The following is a 20,432-nucleotide window of genomic DNA, read 5'->3' on the forward strand; positions in this document are numbered from 1 at the left end:
ACCAGTACTCACTGCTTAGTTTTAGCTGGAGGGAATGGCTTCTGTTGACTTCCTTACCATGTTGGTAGCACCTTTGTCTGCAGGAGACGTATTTATTCCCTGTGTTCACTATCCAGTCATTGGAATGTAGGCCAAGAAAGGACAACATTCTGTCCTCGAGACCATGCTTGAGTTGTTGCTGGCATTTGCAGCATTGCTATTTGAGTCTTCTCTGCTGCTGCTGCCATTGCCTTCTCCATGAGTCTTCTCTATTGTATGTAAAAACTTGCTCTGAATATTTGGACACTCGGGACAGATATTATTTTCCTTATTTCCTCAAAACATAGCCAAGTATCTTAAAAACTGACAACACTTAAAAAAACAGATGCCAAGATATTTGCATGCTTAATGGATAGCATAAATTGTGTGTTCTCTCTCTCTGTTTTGTTCCTTGCATTTAAAAGCTCTATTACTGACAGTGACTTAACAAACTCTATGCCAGCATTTTGAGTGTGAATTAAAACAAGGAGAGGCTGTACCATGCATAATGTAAATTTGGCCTAGAGACTATTCCAATGATTCTCTATTCAGTTCCAGATGATTTCCTGAAAGGAATTTAGGAAATCTCCTGTTGTGCTTGCTGTGGCAACAAATAACTGCTCCACAGAATCACCATAGTTTGGTCTGCTTATAACATTCGTCTGGCAAGGCTTTGAAGGGCAGAGATGTCTGTGCCAACATTTGACTGTTGGTGTTTGTACTTGCTAATGCTGAGGGAATTTTGATTTAACGTGATAGCCATCTTAAAATAATTCCTTATTTATATTCTGTGTAAGATTTCTTCTCTCCCCCTCATATAATGTGAGTTTCTCATTGACAGAATAAGGAAGGCCCGAAGGAGGATCATTTCATAGACCCAGTCTGTGGAGTGGGAGTCGGGGGAGTGAGGAATGCAAGAATTTTGAGATGGTGGGTGGCTGCACAATTGGCACTTGCAGATCAGGCTGGAATTCTTTCAATGTATGTTCAGTGTAATAAGATTCAAGGAAATTAATTTTTTACCCTGAAACTCACAAACCCTCAGCTGATGAGTCAACTCCTGAGCTGAGACTCTACATGGACTCGATGGGTCCATTTAATGGGGACAGGCCCTTGGCAGTCCGGCCCCATCTGAATCCTCCTGATTTTGTAGCTACTTTAGAGTTCAAGTCCATTACAGTCCAAAACAGAAGGAGAAACAGACATGGGGTCCTTAGGTTTTTAGTGGTGTCACCCCAGAGCAATCTAAACTCCTATTCCTACAGGATTTGGTAATTATGATTACCACTTGTTATTATTGAATATTTATCGAATCCCTACTATGCGTTAAGTGCTGTGTGAAGGGCTCTGTGTACACAATAATGCCTTGGTAGTCTTACAAGGGTGAGACCTTAAGACTATCATCACTGTCCTTTGTTGAATGAATGCTTACCATCTCTCAGGTATGCTTCTAAGCCATTTTCACATATTACTCGTTGAATTCTCACCAGCACTTGGAGAAGGTAGCGTTATCACTTATGTCTTACAGATGAGGAAGCTGAGGCTTGGAAGGGTTGCATATCTAGTTAGGATAGTCAGAGATGTAGCTGAGGCCAGAGCCGATGCGTGAACGATGGTTGTCAGATTCTTCCACAGACCATCACATAAAGTTCAAGTCCAGACTTTAAAGTGCCTCTCTTTGCTCCCCTCAAAGGCTGTGAACTGAAATAAGTGACGCTGCACTGCCATCTTGTGGCTCGGCTGGTTAATCCTTGTGTGGTTCTTCCTACTGGACACCTTAACCATGCTCTTGCTAGGCTCCTAAAATTTGTATTTTTCAAAGTTTTGTTCTGTTTTCTTTTAATGAAGAGACTAGTCCTGTTGAAATCATCAAATTTTTGTTAATAGAAATAATTCTTTCTTTTATGGTCAAGAAAAAAATGCTGCAATCAAATTAAGTAGTTTTTTTTTGAAATGGCATTTCAGCTTCGAAACCTGAATGATGGTTTCTCAGAACCCTCAGTGGAATGATGGCTTTTCTTCTATTCATTGAAGTTGCCCTGTGTAGTGGGAACAATCCTGCTGCCCTTAGGAGTCCAGAGACCCGAATTCCAGCCCCAGCTCTGTCACTTCCAAGCAGTTTAGCCTCTTGGAGTCAGATTAGGTTACTTTTAAGGTTCTCTCTGGCACTAAAAATCTGTGATGTGGGATCTTTTATACTAAATCTGAGACCACACCCAAATATTATGTGAACAACTGGTAACTGTAGCTAGTTTTATTTTGAAGTATGAAGTTTTGAATACCAGGAATCCTGAGAGCTTTGAAAGCCACGTGGATATAAAGGGGGAAAAATTTGTACATGATTTAATCCCACGCCCCGCAAAACACAACTATATGAATGCAAAAATCCACAATAGGATTTCTTTATAGCAGATAATGTGAAACTCAAGAATTTTGATAATTGTTAATTCTGTTTTAGTTCACAGTGTGGCAAAATTAGCAAACAATGACAGAAACAATTAAAGCAGCAATAAAGCAACCCCAGGTTGACTTAATAGAGATATAGGGACCAGAACCAGAGAGTGAGAGTTTCATTTTACTGTGCTCTAGTCATATACTGTACAGGGACATTGGCCACCTCAAATAATACCATGGTAAGAGAGGGAAGCTTTGTCCTGGGTAGATAGAAGTGCTTGGGGATCTTAGTCCTGGAGAGTGCTGGGGGAGCGGCAGCCTGCATAGATGCTTTCAGATTCTTGGAAGGCTGTATAATTCTCAAGTTGAGTCTTGAGTGGTCTTGTGCTGTTCTAGAAGGCATAACTAGAACAAATGCACTGGAGGTGTATCAAAATGATTGCATTTCAGGTTAAAGAAGATCATGTTTAGAAGTGTCTTCTTATGCCACGTGGCACATTCCTTGTTGATTGTGGGCAGAGAAGGTGAGGGACATCAGGTGGTGGTGTTGGTGATGTTGAGGGAATGAAATTAGATTCTCAGCCCCTTGATGCTATGATTACTAGAAATATGTAGCATCAGGAACTGAAACTTTTCAATGAAGGTCTGTTGTCGATCAATCAACAGAAATTTGTTGCTAATAACAATTGCATTGTTGCAATTAGCTCCTTGGGCTTCCCTTGTGGCTCAGCTGGTAAAGAATCCTCCTGCAATGCAGGAGACCCTGGTTTGATTCCTGGGTCAGGAAGATCCCCTGGAGAAGGGATAGGCTATCCACTCCAGTACTTTTGGGCTTGCCTTGTGTAGCTCAGCTGGTAAAGAATGTGCTTGCAATGTGGGAGACCTGGGTTCAAGCCCTGCGTTGGGAAGATCCCCTGGAGAAGGGAAAGGCTACCCACTCCAGTATTTTGGCCTGGAGAATTTCATGGACTGTATAGTCCATGGGGTCACAAAGAGTCAAACACGACTGAGTCACTTTCACTTTCATGCCTTTCATAATTAGCTCCTCGACTAGTGTTGACATTTGGTAAATGTTAAGAAGAATAAGCTGAGTTCATAGGACTCTAGGAGCTAGGCAGGAAGACATTGTAAAATGGCTAACTTGAGATTTTGAGTTCTTGAAATTCTTCTTTAACTTTTAAATGCTTATTTTTTAGTTGACTCATTATTTGTGTATTTTTAGCGTCAGTGACTTGTGCTCACCATTCTTCATTTGATTATATTGAATAAAAATTGGCATTATTCCCTTAAAATGAAAAGACACTCAATCGTGCCCTTTCTGATTTAGGCCTTGGAATACCTCCTGTGGGCCAGTATATGTATGGAGTCTTCAGTGCCTCTCCTGTCCATCAGGTACTTGACGTGGAGAGCTACTCTTTACACAGCTGTCTGCCAGTGCTACTATGACTGCCAAGCTGGTGTTCATGGAGAGGTAGGCTACTTTTTGGGCTTCCCAGGTGGCACTAGTGGTAAAGAACCTGCCTGACAATGCAGAAGATGTAAGAGATGTGGCTTCAATCCCTGGGTTGGGAAAATCCCCTGGAGGAGGATGTGGCAACTCACTCCAGTATCCTAGCCTGGAGAATCCCATGGACAGAAGAGCCTGTTGGGCTATAGTCCATAGGGTTGCAAAGAGTCAAACACACTGAAGTGACTTAGCATGCATGCGTGCAGGCCACTTTTTAATTATGAGGATGCTAATACTTAAAAATACAACATATTCAGCATTTTCTTCATTAGATAAGTGGCAAGAAAACAAGCAAACCAACGAAAGCCAAAGAACTGGGATGAAGCAGGGATACAAGTCCCAGGCTTTATTTGCAGACATTTGCCTGGCTTCTCCATTCTGTGAATCTCTTGCTTTTACTTTCTGCTTCCCCGTTTATTCTCTGTTCACTTCCACCATCTTTGCTTCTTTTCTGAATAAGATCTCTGATATCTTCCCTTCCGCTTTATATTCTTGTATGCAAGCCACTTTCCTTCCCTGTTTAGTTTTTGTGTTCCAAGCTGTCTACTATCTGTTTGTTTTGTTTTTCTCTGCTTCCAGCCATCATTTATTTAGTATACTCTATTTCTTATTTTTCCTCTTTTCCTGTATATATTTTTGATTAAATATTTGAAATGTAGCTTAACTGGTTGGAGCTTCTATTGACCTCTGCCACATCTCTGTGCAAATGAAATCCGGTACCCTCACTATAGTATGTAGTACTCTGCTTGTCAATAGACCGGTAAGAATTAGAGACAGGCATTCCTTCCTTTGGACCATCCCATCCCTGCACCAGTGAGCATAACTTGGTGAGTGCAGTGGGGTCTGGATTTCAGCAGGAGAATAGCTTAGTTCAGTCCTTGTGGGATACTTTTCTTGCCTAGGATACATTCTAGAAACTATTCACCATATATGCAGAGTTAGTCTTAGTGTACTAGTGGTGGCATATTGCTGTAGCTATTAAATTTATCAGGGATAGACATGTTTGCATAGTTTTAACCATTTGATTCCTATTGCAATTTTTTTCTTATTGAAAAGTGTAACCCTTTATGTTACTATTATGTTCTAGAAACATCTTCATGAAAAATCATAAATTATAAATAAAATACTTGAAAGAACTGCTAAAATAAATGACAGGAATGAAACTCATTTTGCTATTATCTCTATCATAGCAATAGAGAATTATAATAATGGTGATCTGATTAAATAAGCAAGCCCACCTTCTTCCTTTCCTCAGATATTAATAAACACTTTCTATATGTTGGGTACTGGAAATATAAAAACAAGGCCCTTTAAGGACCTAACAATTTAGTTGACAATGTGTACAGTTGAATAGATAATACAGCTGGTTTTGGTGGAAAAGTTAGAATTTGAGAAGAGCACCGAGGAGGGGTGTGTGTGTGTGTGTGTGCATGCATGTGCAATACTGGAGAAGTGATCATCTATAAGAAGCTACTCTGTAACCCAGAATTTGAATTTCCTTACTTTTTTGAATTTCTTTACTTTTCTGCATTCTAAAGTTAGTATAGCCAACATTTCATTGACTTTAGATTTACAGAAATTAGTGGTGCTTCTAGGAAATGATTGATGGGTCAGCTACTATGTTCTGAAAAAGTCAGCATCAGCCTAGTTTAATTCACAAATTAAATCAAATGTCTGGGAGAGTAAAACATACTCTCTTGATACATTTTTAATCACTGTACTCTAATGTCTTATGAATTAAATTTATTTTAATTGCATGTAGGCATTTGCTCGGCGTGCTTTAGCTAAAATTGATGAGTTACGGCAACTGGAATTAATGAGTTCCTCACAACTACAGGAAGAATCCAGAGAATATTATAGAGAGGCCACAATAAAGGTATAAAAATTTCATGAGATAAATCCACTGTACTCTACAGATGATGAAGTACTTAATATCAGTAGTTGAGAAGTGTATCCCATTGATGCTTCATAAGTAATTCTTCTTTTTGAGGCAGATGGCAGTCATGATCTTCAAAAGAGGAGTATTTGAATCTAGAAGAAAAAACAAAAGTTTCTTTAGACCAAAGATAAGAGTTAACATAAAGGAAGCACAAACTGTAAGTCTCAGAATATCTTCTGTGTCTCAGACTATTTCTACAGTGTTTATGTTATACCTCTGTGTCCTTAATGCTTGATCATTATTCTTCCCTGGTGGCTCAGATGGAGTAGAATCTGCCTGCAATGCAGGAGACCCAAGTTTGATCCCTGAGTCAGGAAGATCCCTTGGAAAAGGAAATGGCTACCCACTCCAGTACTCTTTACTTGGAAAATCCCATGGACAGAGGAGCCTAGTGGGCTACAGTCAATGGGGTTGCAAACAGGCCTACAACTAACACTTTCACCACTCAATATTAAATCCTGCCCCGTATCTGTGATGACCTAGAGGGATGGGATGGGGGCTGGGTTGGAGGGAGGCTCAAGAGGGTGGGGATGTATGTATAAAAGCTGATTCACCTTGTTGTACAGCAGAAACCAACAAACATTGTAAAGAACATTCTTATCCTCCAGGTAAAAAAAATCCTGCCCCCAATCCCTGCAAATAGAAGAATGTCTTCCTAATTTGGACATGGTCTTGTTTCATCCTTTCCTCAGAGCTTTTGTACCTTCGCATAATCCTAGTTTTGTAATGTTAAAGGGCAAGAAGCTGAAGAAAAGCCTGGGAAAGGTTCAAATTTACTGCCTTCTGAGTAAGACCACAGAAGCCTTTTGACCACTCGGTGTCAGTTTTGAAGGTGTTGAGGATGGAGAGGAAGTGGAGGCACCTTTTCTTATCAACTTTCAGTTTCATCTTTGGAGTATTTAGGATGTAGGTTGGGCTTCCCTCATGGCTCAGTGGTAAAAGAATCCACCTGCCAATGCAGGAGACACGGGTTTGATACCTGATTAGAGAAGATCCCATGGAGAAGGAAATGGCAACCCACTCCAGTGTTCTTACCTGGGAAATCCTGTGGACCGAGAAGCCAGAGTCGGACACAACTTAGTGACTAAAATAACAACAACAGGATGTAGTTGCACTAGAGTAGTAAACGACCCCCATGTCTCAGGGGCTTTAAAACAAAAACTTATTTCCCACTGGAGTCAAATGTTATTATAGTTATCTGCTCATGACTGATGCTCAGGGCCAAATCGAGAGGTGGTCCTCATTTGGAAAACTGCTGGGTTGTTCTGCCAGAGGAGACCTAGGTCGTTCTGCCAGAGGGGACCTAGGGGAGCTGTGGAGGACTTCACGTAGGTAGTGATACTCAGTATGGAAGTGACTACAGTCTTCTTTCTCACCAGCCAAAACCCCTCACACAGCCCCTGTTGGCCACAAGTATGTTTGGCCAATTGCACTAAGGGAGGAGAGTGGGACATACATATGCCTGTGGGATCTTCTGCCCTTTCTCCCTTCTGTCTTTTTCCCTCTCCCACTGTCTTCCCTTTGGCCATTCGGAGTCTCAGTGTTCCTTAAATCCCAGCTCTATATATCTTCGCAGTGCCCTGTGACTGTTGTGGATAGCTGTAAACTCTCTTCTATGAGCTTCTGTGTAAGGATTGAAAATGAAAGTGGAGGGGAAGAATATGAACACTTTCTGACAGAAGAGATGTAGAATCTCAGAACCTGGAAGGGATTTTGGAAATCGTTTGGTCAGTCCTTTTCTATTACAGATGGGAAAAATAAATCCCAGAGTATTTAAGCCAGCTGCTGGCAACCCTTGAACCAGAACCCAGGTCTCTAGCCCAGGGTATTCTAAATAATCCAATGACTGCTGTTCTCTTTCCTCATTTCTTTTTATAAACATTTGAGAGGGCTTCTCTTTTCTTTTAAATGAATTCAAATACTAAGTGAAAATATTATTTGGACACAGTAACTTTTCATTGCTACTTAGTGTCCGTGGTATATTGACTGGTGAGCCCAGACATACAGTTCATACATCCTTTTAAATTGTACCCCTTACTGACTCATGGTGTCTAACTGGTCAAGGGTGGTAACCTGCCAAATTGTAGATAATCCATTGGATGAGCTGCTGAGTAGCCTGCATCTGGTATCATTAAGTAGTTATGCTATAGTGTTTGTTAGAGAGCAGGGGTCATATTTTGCAGAATGTTCTGCTTTATGCTTATGAAATCATTTTATTATGTTTCTACAAAAGAAAATGATTTCAATATGCATTAAATCTATTTTATAAAAAATTTCTGAGTTTGTAGGTCAATTGTTAATTTGCAGTAAATCATTTTGACTCGAAGGATTGTTTTGTAGGACTATTAATTCAGACTTCTGATAATTGACCATTTAGTGATTCATTCAATAAATATTTTAAAGTAACTTCTCTGTGAACAAAATATGTAGAGGTTACATTCTAGTGGAGAAATTACAGAATAAATAAGTAAATTAAAGCCTGTGATAAGAATTAAGAAGGAAATAATGGTGGTGACTAAATGAGTTACATGTAACACCCCTAGAATGTTCCTGGCAAATGGTAGAGCCTTAGTAGTATTAGCTGTTACTGTTATTTATTTTTCACTCATTCATTTAGTAACCATGTGTCAAAGGCCTACTGTGGTCCAAGAGTGGTGGCACATATTAATAGAAAAGATGGGAGTCACTGTTCTGTCTTTTTTGAATGACTTTGAAATAAGAAGCAGGATTTGACTGGACAGGGAGAACAGGAAAAACATTCTAAGTAAAGGACAAGAGCATGATAGTAGTTTGGAGGCAGAAGTAAGCAAAGGCTTTTGGCACACAGTGAGACAGTGACACTGAGCTTGAACAGGGCGGGTGTATTATGTTGAGAAATTAACACAGTAAGTCTAATGGCATAGATCTCATGGGAGCCATGGTATTCAGGATTAGAACTTACTGCATGGGTTGTATCATTCAGCTTCTCATCCATCCTGACATTTGAAAAGATGTCTAGTATACTCTAGGCATAGCTCAGTTGGTAAAGAATCCGCCTGCAATGCAGGTGACCCTGTTTCAATTCCTGGGTTGGGAAGATCCCCTGGAGAAGGGAAAGGCTACCCACTCCAGTATTCTGACCTGGAGAATTCCATGGACTGTATAATCCACAGGGTTGCAAAGAGTCAGAAATGTCTGAATGACTTTCACTGTCACTTTTCACCCTAAGCAGTACATGTACCAGATTTGTCCAGTACTTTTTATTACTAATATTTTAGTTGTTTTCCAATCTTTTGCTATTATAAATATTGATGTAGTCAACATCTTCAAGTATATTATTTTTTCCTTCTTTTGTTTCCTGTGGATAAAATTTAAGGTGTAGAATTTGAGTAAAGTTACAAACACTCTTATTTCTCTTGATGTATATTACCAGATTGAATTTCTGAAATGAGTTCTCCAAGGTGACAATCTGCATATGCCAATCTCACCATTATCATTTTGATATTATTTCTTAATCTTTAAAATAATTAAGGTTTCATAAAATGGCTTGTTTTAACTTTATTGTTTTCAACCAGCTTTCCCTTACATTTGTGTTTACTCTTTATATTTTCTTTTTAGGTGAATTATCTTTCACAGTCTTTGACCATTTATCTACTAGAGATTTTAATTTTTGAGTTGTATTTGAATAGGCTCATTATTTTTATAGACATTAATATTTTGTCATGTTTGACAATTCAGTGTATTTTTATTACATTAGCTTTAAATCTTTTTATAGATCTTTTAAATATTTCTATTTTAAAATCATTTGCTTGTTATTCATCTATAGATCTGATAAATATTCTAGTTCACTTTTTGTAGTTTCTCTACAATATTTTAAAAAACAAAATTCAGTGTAATCTATCTGGGATTTACCATTTCATTTTGAATACTTCTAATTATTAGGAAGTTTATTATGTTGTTTAACTATAAATTTTTAAACTTCTGTTTTAACCTATAGCAAATATCTTAGAAGAAACCCTGACCTCTGTTTGTAAAGCAAGAGGCCTGAAGTTCAAGTTTTACTGTTTTTTTTTCTTTTTAATTGGAGTATAATCACTTTACAATGTTGCATCAATTTCTGCTGTACAGCAAAGTGAATCAGCTATATGTATATATTTACCGTCTCCCTCTTGGATTTCTCTCCCACCCCACCCCCATCCCATCCCTCTAGGTCATCACAGAGCATCGGGCTGAGCTCCCAGTATTATATAGCAGTTTCCCACTAGCTATCTATTTTACACACGGTTCAGATCAGTCACTCAGTCATGTCCTACTCTTCGCGACCCCATGGACTATAGCATGCCAGGCTTCCCTGTCCATCACCAACTCCTGGAGCTTGCTCAAACTCATGTTCATCAAGTCAGTGATGCCATCCAACCATCTCATCCTCTGTTGTCCCCTTCTCCTCCTGCCTTCAATCTTTCCCAGCATCAGGGTCTTTTCCAGTGAGTCAGTTCTTCACATCAGGTGGCCAAAGGATTGGAGTTTCACGGTAGTAGTGTATGTATGTCAATCCTAATCTCCCAATTCATTCCACCCACCCCTTCTCGAAAAACAGTACAGATGAGTCTATTTACTGAGGTTTTTTTTTTTTTTTTTTTTTAAACATATCAGTCAACCTAAGGGTTGAAAACACATAGACTCTAATAAGCAGGGAAGTTGGTGTTTGGAGAAAAATAGTCCAAAGCAGCTTTATTTCTGCTTTTGCTTTTCTGTCTTCCTCAGTTTGCCTCAGGAAGATGAATAAAGCAAGGAAATCATAGGAAATGTGGATGCCCACTAACTGGACATGGATTCTAGAAAAGCCAACTAAAGCTATCTTTCTTATTTCCTGGTAATCTAAGTACAGAGAACAGGTCATTAGTCAGAGAGAAGAATGAAGTGTGTAGGTAGGCCATCTGCCAGGAGTGAAATCCTTCCAGGCCGACACAAAATAGAGTGACCGGGGATCCGCATGGGGATGTGAGTGGCACCTGCTTCTTTGTATCCAGTTGGTCAACTCTTCTTTACAGTTAGCTGCCACAAGACCCGTTACTTATATGATAAAATATTATTTCCAATTTGAGTTTGGGGACATTCTTCATTAGAATTTCCACCTGGTTTTCTAAAAATGCTCCACCCAGACTCACTGACTGTCTGGAGATTTGGTTGGTGAATCTAAAAAGCTCTCCTGAGAGATTCTCAGGCAACTCGAGTTTTTCCTCAGGGCTGTAATTAAGTCGCCGCAAAGCATGTGGAGACCAATGCTGTTGTTTATTAATAAAGGGCCTTTAGAGGCTGTCTTGGAAACACAAACATAAAGAAAAAGCAAAACACTCTCTGACATACATCACAGCAGGATCCTCTATGACCCACCTCCCAGAATATTGGAAATAAAAACAAAAATAAACAAATGGGACCTAATTAACCTTAAAAGCTTCTGCACATCAAAGGAAACTATTAGCAAGGTGAAAAGACAGCCTTCAGAATGGGAGAAAATAATAGCAAATGAAGCAACTGACAAACAACTAATCTCAAAAATATACAAGCAACTCCTACAGCTCAACTCCAGAAAAATAAATGACCCAATCAAAAAATGGGCCAAAGAACTAAATAGACATTTCTCCAAAGAAGACATACAGATGGCTAACAAACACATGAAAAGATGCTCAACATCACTCATTATCAGAGAAATGCAAATCAAAACCACTGTGAGGTACCATTTCACACCAGTCAGAATGGCTGCGATCCAAAAGTCTACAAGTAATAAATGCTGGAGAGGGTGTGGAGAAAAGGGAACCCTCTTACATTGTTGGTGGGAATGCAAACTAGTACAGCCACTATGGAGAACAGTGTGGAGATTCCTTAAAAAACTGGAAATAGAACTGCCTTATGATCCAGCAATCCCACTGCTGGGCATACACACTGAGGAAACCAGAAGGGAAAGAGACACGTGTACCCCAATGTTCATTGCAGCACTGTTTATAATAGCTAGGACATGGAAGCAACCTAGATGTCCATCAGCAGATGAATGGATAAGAAAGCTGTGGTACATATACACAATGGAGTATTACTCAGCCATTAAAAAGAATACATTTGAATCAGTTTTAATGAGGTGGATGAAACTGGAGCCTATTATACAGAGTGAAGTAAGCCAGAAAGAAAAACACCAATACAGTATACTAATGCATATATATGGAATTTAGAAAGATGGTAACAATAACCCTGTGTACGAGACAGCAAAAGAGACACTGATGTATAGAACAGTCTTATGGACTCTGTGGGAGAGGGAGAGGGTGGGAAGATTTTGGAGAATGGCATTGAAACATGTAAAATATCATGTATGAAACGAGTTGCCAGTCCAGGTTCAATGCACGATACTGGATGCTTGGGGCTAGTGCACTGGGACGACCCAGAGGGATGGTATGGGGAGGGAGGAGGGAGGAGGGTTCAGGATGGGGAACACATGTGTACCTGTGGCGGATTCATTTTGATATTTGGCAAAACTAATACAATTTTTTAAAGTTTAAAAATAAAATAAAATTGTAGTTGGAAGAAGAAAAAGCAAAGTCTTTGATGTAATGGTAGCACAACATATACTTTAATAAAATCTGGAGTGACATCTTAAAAATGGAAACCCTAGAAGCAGCTGTCTCATCGACAGGCCAACCAGTCTCTCTGTTAGCATTAATAAAGCGCACCTTACTCATCTTTGCCTTATGCCATCAGACATTGTAGAACTTTAAAAAAGTGGGCTGTATTTTTTTTTTCCCCAGATGCCATGGCCGCGTACAGCCACAGAAAAGCTGTTGGAGGAGTTGTTTGACAGCACTGCCTCCCGATTTCTGGCTGTCTTGGAAGCGCTCTCTGACTCAAATCGGCGAATACTACAGACTGGACCTGTTTTTACAGATGAAGTAGAAGTTCGTGATGTTGTCTCAGAACTGTTTATGGCAGGAAAAGAACTTTTAATAAGTAAATAAGTTATTAAAATAGTATTTTATAAAAAATAAAAATACTATTTTGTGGTGGAACATAAATAACAAAAATTTTAGCATGATATTTGACACATAAGAAACCAATACCAATTTATTGATCTTTTTTTCCTTAAAGATTTCTTTTTTTGATGTAGAACATTTTTAAGTCTTTATTGAATTTGTTACAATATTGCTTCTGTTTTATTTTGTATTTTTGGTTTGCTAAGAGTTTTAAATTCTGAATAGTTGTTGAATTTTATTAAAACCTTTTTCTGGGTTTTTTGAGATTTATTGAGTTCATCAAATGGATGAACTTTTTTCAATTAATATGGTGAGTTACAATGATTACTTATATAATCTTTAACCACTTCATATTCACTGCATATTTTTGGAATAATCTTAATCTGGAGGTGAGAATTATTCTTTTGATATATTTCTTGGTTTTCTTCCTAGTGGCTAATGTTTCTGTTAATTAGATTTCTCTTCTTACAAAGTCCTTTTTGGATTTTCCTCTCAAGGTCATGTCGGCCTCAAACAAAAGTTGAGCTTTCTGCCGTCTTTTTCTATTATCTGGAAGAGTTTTTGTCAGATTGGTGTTATTTCTTTCTGAAAGTTTGAATTTGCTGGTGAAGGCATTTGGACCTGGAATTTTCTCTATGGAAATGTTTTTAGCTATGGATTCCATTTCTTCTATAGATATAAAATGATTTAGAATTTCATTTTCTTTTAAAAAATCTTCTGTTTGGTAAATACTACTTTGATTTTATCTATATTTTCAAATTTTCATAGAATAGTTTATGACATCATCATCACCTTCTGTGTGTGCTAAGTTGCTCCAGACCTGTCTGACTCTTTGCACCCTATGCACTGTAGCCCGCCAGGCTCCTCTGTCTGTGGGATTCTCCAGGCAAGAATACTGGAGTGGGTTGCCTTGCTGTCCTCTGATCTTCCTTATCCAGGGATTGAACCCGCATCTCCTCTGTCTCCTGCATTGGCAGGTGGATTCTTTACTATTAGCACCACCTGGGAAGCCCTGTCATCTTCTAAGTGAGCGTAAAGATGTGCATGTGTGTGCATGTGTGTGCCCATCTGAGGGCAAGGAGCCTCTGTACTGCAGTTCGGTCTCGTTTTTTCTTCACGAGGAAAATACAAGATCTCAAAGGAGAATTCCTTTGACTTGCTTCTCCCACACCTGAAAATTTACCTTCATCTGCACCTTTCCTTTCCACTGTCTCTCATTAAAATGGAAGGGATGTTCTTCCTCTTTCCCTTTAGGTCTTTGGGCCATATCTCTGCAAATTGCCCCTTCATCCCTATCCAACTTCCTCCCCAAATTTCTTCCTCTTGTTAGAGACAGATTTGTTGAAGGAATTGCCTTTGTTCACTGTTCCATATTCTTCCCCTCCTACTTATACTTGGCAGTCTGCTGTCATGGACAGAGAATGTTGTGGACAACTTCCTTATTGTTCAGTTGAAAGTCAGTGCTTTTCCTTTCTTTGCTTTCTGTAGCAGTTGTTGTTGATGACACCTTCTTTCTCTTTAAATACTCTCCTTTGCAGCCTTTTCTCCCCACCTGCCCTTCTCTTACTTGTTGGGGTTCTTTGCTGTTCTATTTTTGGCAGCCTTCCATTGCTCACAGCTGATCCACTTACTTACAGTGCCTATGTGATGACTCTGGAGCTCTGTCCCTATTTTAGGTCTCCTTTCTGAGCTCCTAGTCTGTAATATCCCGCTGTGTATTTTGCTAGTTTACTCTTGCTAATTCTCTATTTTTGAGATTCCACATTCTTCGTCCCTTTGGGTGATGTTTCCTGACCGAACCTCCTACCCCACACCTAGGTTTGAGGCCCTTCTTATTTGTCCCCAGAGCATCCTGTGTTTGCCTACTAGATTTTTTAAAAAATTATTAAAAAATATTTTATTTTTATATTGAAAGAAAGTGAAAGTCACTCAGTTGTATCTGACTCTTTGCAACCCTGTGGACTATATGGTCCATGGAATTCTCCAGGCCAGAATACTGGAGTGGGTAGCCTTTCCCTTCTCCAGGGGATCTTCCCAACCCAGGGATTGAACCCAGGTCTCCTGCATTGCAGGTGGATTCTTTACCATCTGAGCCACAAGGGAAGTCTAAGAATACTGGAGTGGGTAGCCTACCCCTTCTCCAGGGTATCTTCCTGACCCAGGAATTGAATTTTTATATTATATTTTATTTATGCATTGTGTTTTGGGCTGCTGTGCAGTGTGCGGGATCTTAGTTCCCAGACCAGGGATCAAACCTGAGCCGCCTGAAGTGGAGGCACAGAGTCTTTTTTTTTTTTTTTTTTCTTTTAAAAAACTTTATTATGAAAATTTCCAAACACAACCAAAAGTAGAATGTACAGTAAACCCTGTGTATCTACCACCGGAGGCCTAGAATCTTAACCACTGGACCACCAGGGAAGTCCTTGCCCACTATGATTTCTTGTTTTCCCCGCCAGAGTGTGAGTTCTGTGAAGGCGAGAGTTGTGTTTGCTTTTTTCCCTCATTGTTTCTCAAGTGCCTGATATTTAATGTTTGGTAAATATTTCTTTGCACAAATGACCCTCTCTTTTCTTTTCTAGTGTCAAATATTGGTGCAGATGGCATACTTGATTTTCCAAAAGCACATCTTTTGGAACTTATTATAAAAAAGAAGAATCTTATTTCTGTGAATGCTGCCGTGAAATTTATAAAATTAGCTTTCATGTATGAGGAATGGAGTTTATTTGAATCTGCGGCTGGGCAGCTCATTGATTTTCTCCAGGTAATACATGCAAAACAATTGCTTTGTTTTTATGGTATTAACATGACGTTGAAGTGCTAATTAACTTGTGAGATATACTTTCCTTAGAGGCAGGATGACCCAGCGTCAAAGAAAGCGGAAAAGAATTTAATTCTTCTTGTTGCGATAGAACCTTTGATCAATGTAAAGAGAAACAAAGGTTTGATCTTTCCTTTTGACAACTACAAAGAAGGTCAAGTCTATGTAAAAAAAATTGCTGTTCATGGTGAGTGTTTATTTGCCTCTTTGAAAGCTTAAGATGACTTTATACGCTCTCTATAGGTGAAATGAGAGAAAGAATATTCAAGGTAGAGGGAGCAAAAGTGTAAAGGCCCTGAAGTGAGAGTGTGCTTGGTTGTTGCAGGAACCGCAAGGAGGCAGATGTGGCTAGAGTGTTCTGGTGGTGGTGCTGGCCTTTGAGAATGTGGTAGGAACTGAGGTCAGAGAAATAGTTGGATGCCTGATCTTGCAGGTTCCTAGGCCTTGTACAGGTGCTGGATTTTATTTATTTACTTAAAACACTTTTTTTTTGTTCACACTATGGGGCATGCGGAATCTTAGTTTCCTGATCAAACCCACACCGCCTACGGTGGAGGCACAGAGCTTTAACCACTGGACCACCAGGGAAGTCTCTGGATTTTTCTGTTGCAACATGATTTTGGGTAGAAAAATGAGGCTCTATTTTAGCTGCTGCCTTATTAATGAGAGGTCAGCAGGGCATTGAATCAGAGGTATCAGTTGACTTTGGCAAGGAAAAGTTTGATGGTCTCCTGTCTCTTTCCAGTATGCAGAGTTTTCCATTCTGAAACTCAGTTTTAGGAGTTATTGTGTATATAAATGAACATCTGCAGCCTCTGTCTTTTAGAGAATTATTTAATCCCATGTTTTATGTTTTATCACATGCTTAAGGCATTGCATGGCTGCTCAATTGTGGTAAATAATTTGTACCAAGTAATGATGCTTTTTTTTTTTCTTCTAGTAGTTTCTGAATAGATATCTTTGTTATTTTTATTTCAACAGTCACAGATGTTTTAATATTATAAACCTCAATTCCATTATGGACATAGCTGGTATACAGATTGCAGATAATGAAAATGATAATAGTCCATTTTAATTGAATTAAAGCCTACTTAGATTAGTTTTCAAATGGAAGCATTTAAAGTGTCTTATTGACATATTTGCCCAGATATCATTTTTGTTATTTTTGGAGAATTTCTATGTTTCTATGCATTTTCTACTTGAAATTTTGTAACTTTTTTTTGTGTGTGTGTGCTTCATTTCCTGTACTTTATAAATGGAGATACTTATGTGAAGTCTTGTGGATACTCAGAAGACATTTTCCATTTGGCGACAACCTTGTATTCCTGTGTCTGTGACTCTCCACAGGTGAAAAAGTTATTTTGGACAATTTGTAATAGTGTCAAAAGAGGCTCTTCTCCGTAATTTAAAGCCATATTTAAAAATCACAGGAATTTCACCTTGCTGAAATTCTATACTATTCAGTCATTAGGATAAGACATTGAGTTATATCCTGACTTATAATTTTAAATTTATATTTACTATTGTTATCATTTTGGACATCTATCTTTTCCTTTCAGGGAAATTTCAAGGCCAGTTATATTTCTGATAATGGAGGAAATGAAGCAGTAGTTTTGATGAGAGTTAATATTCTTAATGAAACCCTCCTTTCCAGTGCCTAAATGCAAAGCCTAGTTACTGTTTGGAGTCACTTAGCATACAGTGCAGAGAAGGCAATGGCACCCCACTCCAGTACTTCTGCCTGGAAAATCCCATGGACGGAGGAACCTGGTAGGCTGCAGTCCATGGGGTCGCTGAGGGTCGGACATGACTGAGCGACTTCACTTTCACTTTTCACTTTCATGCATTGGAGAAGGAAATGGCAACCCACTCCACTGTTCTTGCCTGGAGAATCCCAGGGACGGGGGAGCCTGGTGGGCTGCTGTCTATGGGGTCACACAGAGTCGGACACGACTGAAGCGACTTAGCAGTAGCAGTAGCAGAGTGCAGCTCTGGTTTTAAAACTGAATTCCGTGGATCCTCAGAGCATCTCTGAGGTCACCATTTCCTTCTCCAGGAAATCTTCCTAACCCAGGGATTGAACCTGGGTCTCTTGTATTGCAGGCAGATTCTTTACCATTTGAGCCACCTGGGCACCTCCTAATACTATCACTTTGGGAGTTAGGAATTCAACATAGGAATTTTGAGTTGACCATTCAGTTCAGTGCAGTATGTATGAAGCTCTGAGAATGTTGTCTGGCACACATTAAATGTCATATGTCCATATCTGTATATCTTATTGTTCTTATTTATTTACTTTACCACTTTTGCTTTCAGAATGCTCAGCCGGATAAGGAAATCGTTGTGGACATGATAATGTTCCTGTGGCAGAAATGCAAATTAGGAATGCAGCGGGTCACTGTGTCCAAAAATGACTACTCAAAGTTTACCCAGAAGATCAGTACTAATAAAGTATTCCTTTTTGTTTCCCTTCATATGCTTTTTGTTATTGCTAATTTCATTTGTGATGCACATTTCAAATCTAAATTTTCCCTACTTACCCACCTGCATAATTACTATTCTTTAAATGTGGTAATGAGGGAACCTTTCCTTTAAGTGTATTCCCTGTACTTCTGCTCCAGCTTAGTTTTGGGAAACAGGGAGGTGTTTCAGTTTTTTCAGGGAGGAATAAATATGGTATGTTTAAAGGTTATATGAACTTGAATAAATTCATTAAGAAAGTGAATAATAGAAAACAAATAGATAAGCCATTTTAGCTCCCTGGTAGCTCAGACAGTAAAGCGTCTGCCTACAGTGTGGAAGACCCGGGTTCGATCCCTGGGTTGGGAAGATCTGCTGGAGAAGGAAATGGCAATCCACTTCAGTATTCATGCCTGGAAAATCCCATGGACCGAGGAGCCTGGTAGGCTACAGTCAATGGGGTCGCAAAGAGCTGGACAGGACTGAACGACTTCACTTTCACTTTCTGTAATAATACTCTATTTAGACTAAAGAGCTCTCTCATGGAAAGGAAAAAGTGGAGCAGGTCAATATTATAACCTAGAAACTTAGGAGAGAGTATTTTAACAATAACTCAGTCTTCTGTGATTCTGAAGCCTCCTAAGATTAGCTATATTAGGATGCATGGACATAATTTTATCATATACTCTAAAGAAACAATGATCTGGTGCATAAATGTTGTTTTCCCATTTTAACTCCCAAAATGTGATGGCTAATTTTATGTGCTAAGCTTTGAGGTTATAGGCATGAAAGACAGCTTCTAAGGCACTCAGTGTAGAGCCTGAAACACCTACTTCCCCCTCACTATTTGCGAGGACTTTGATAGTGATAGTCACTGCTGCTTTTTGGAGGGAGAATGACAATTTTGAGGATACAGATAATCTTCATTGATACATAAAAAAAGTCAGATGATAAAAGAAGGAAATGGCACCCCATTCCAGTACTCCTGCCTGGAAAATCCCTTGGACGGAGGAGCCTGGTAGGCTGCAGTCCATGGGGTCGCTAAGAGTCGGATACAACTGAGCAACTTCACTTTCACTTCTCACTTTCATGCATTGGAGAAGGAAATGGCAACCCACTCCAGTGTTCTTGCCTGGAGAATCCCGGGGACAGGGGAGCCTGGTGGGCTGCCGTCTATGGGGTCACACAGTCGGAGACGACTGAAGTGACTTAGCATAGCATAGCATAGCGTATGCAGACTACAAGCTAAATAATTCTTCTTCAAGAATATGTATAAACAGAGTGATCATTAACTATCATCTTATTAGGATTATTGATTTTCTATTACTTATAATTAAGATCCACTGATAAAAAGGTGTTAGTCGCTCAGTCATGTCTGACTCTTTGCAACCCCATTCACTGTAGCCTGCCAGATTCCTCTGTCCATGGGATCCTCCAGGCAAGAAACTGGGGTAGGTTGCCATTCCCTTCTCCAGGGGATCTTCCTGACCCAGGGATCAGGTCTCCTGCATTGCAGACGGATTCTTTACCATCTCAGTCACCAGGGGAGCTAGTACCTGTATAACATTATATGATTAGAAGGTGGTGATGTCAAGAAAGTACTCAATTTTATGAAATGTGACTCTTTCTACAATGTAGTGCACTTTCAATTGATTTTACTGTGTATTTTCTCTTTTTAGTGGATTTATCTTCTGTGGCAGATAAATGAAATCATTCACTGCTATAAGATGGAAGACATTGATGTTGTGATGGTGGCAGAGATCACGTTACGATTAAGTGAAATATTGGAATCTTTAGGAAACCCAAGAAGGAAATTTAAAAAATTTCTAGGTAAAATATTGAATTAAAAGGCATGAGGTTATTAATATATATATATATGAATATATAAGCACAAATTGTAATACTGTTTAACATCTGTTAATGGAAATCAGACATTTCAGTATTATGCTTCATTGATGATTTATAATCAAAGATAGAAGTAATATAGGTTCAACCAAGTTGATGTTAAAAAAAAAAAGTTACATGCTTTCTGGTTCAGTGGCAAATGAAAATCTTTGCGTCTTCTCCTCACTTGTATATTTCCCTTCTCTGTCCCTCATTGTCCACCTACACCACTCACCCTCCCTCCCCATTCTTCCTTTTTTCTTTCCTCTCCTCCTTTTAATCCTACTTCCTCCTCTTCCATTTCCTGCTAGAGTGTATAGTTCTTGAAGGAAGAGAATGTATACTGGTCACCATAATTCTTGACACCATCATGCTGCCTGCCACAGAGGAAGAGCTGGAATGAGTGGATCCATGTCC

At 39.2% G+C, this 20,432-nt stretch overlaps 1 protein-coding gene across 5 annotated transcripts in view; it reads left to right on the forward strand.

Moving 5' to 3' along the window:
• Positions 1-20,432, forward strand: part of CFAP54 (cilia and flagella associated protein 54) — a 303,678-nt gene that overhangs the window by 26,597 nt on the left and 256,649 nt on the right. For all 5 annotated transcript variants that reach the window (XR_015163949.1, XR_015163948.1, XM_086400813.1 and 2 more), the window contains exons 6-14: positions 3,740-3,883; positions 5,682-5,795; positions 5,914-6,015; positions 12,632-12,830; positions 15,433-15,614; positions 15,702-15,858; positions 16,933-17,018; positions 17,988-18,122; positions 19,811-19,961. Coding sequence is in view for 2 of the 5 variants with exons in the window: in XM_086400813.1 (XP_086256939.1) it covers positions 3,740-3,883; positions 5,682-5,795; positions 5,914-6,015; positions 12,632-12,830; positions 15,433-15,614; positions 15,702-15,858; positions 16,933-17,018; positions 17,988-18,122; positions 19,811-19,961 (1,270 nt within the window). In the remaining 3 variants the exon portion in view is untranslated. The remainder of the gene's footprint in view (positions 1-3,739; positions 3,884-5,681; positions 5,796-5,913; positions 6,016-12,631; positions 12,831-15,432; positions 15,615-15,701; positions 15,859-16,932; positions 17,019-17,987; positions 18,123-19,810; positions 19,962-20,432) is intronic.

The sequence above is a fragment of the Bos grunniens genome, chromosome 5 (assembly GCF_055505025.1).
Source record: "Bos grunniens cultivar Pamir isolate PY7600 chromosome 5, Bosgru_T2T1.0, whole genome shotgun sequence".
Classification (NCBI taxonomy): domain Eukaryota; kingdom Metazoa; phylum Chordata; class Mammalia; order Artiodactyla; family Bovidae; genus Bos; species Bos grunniens.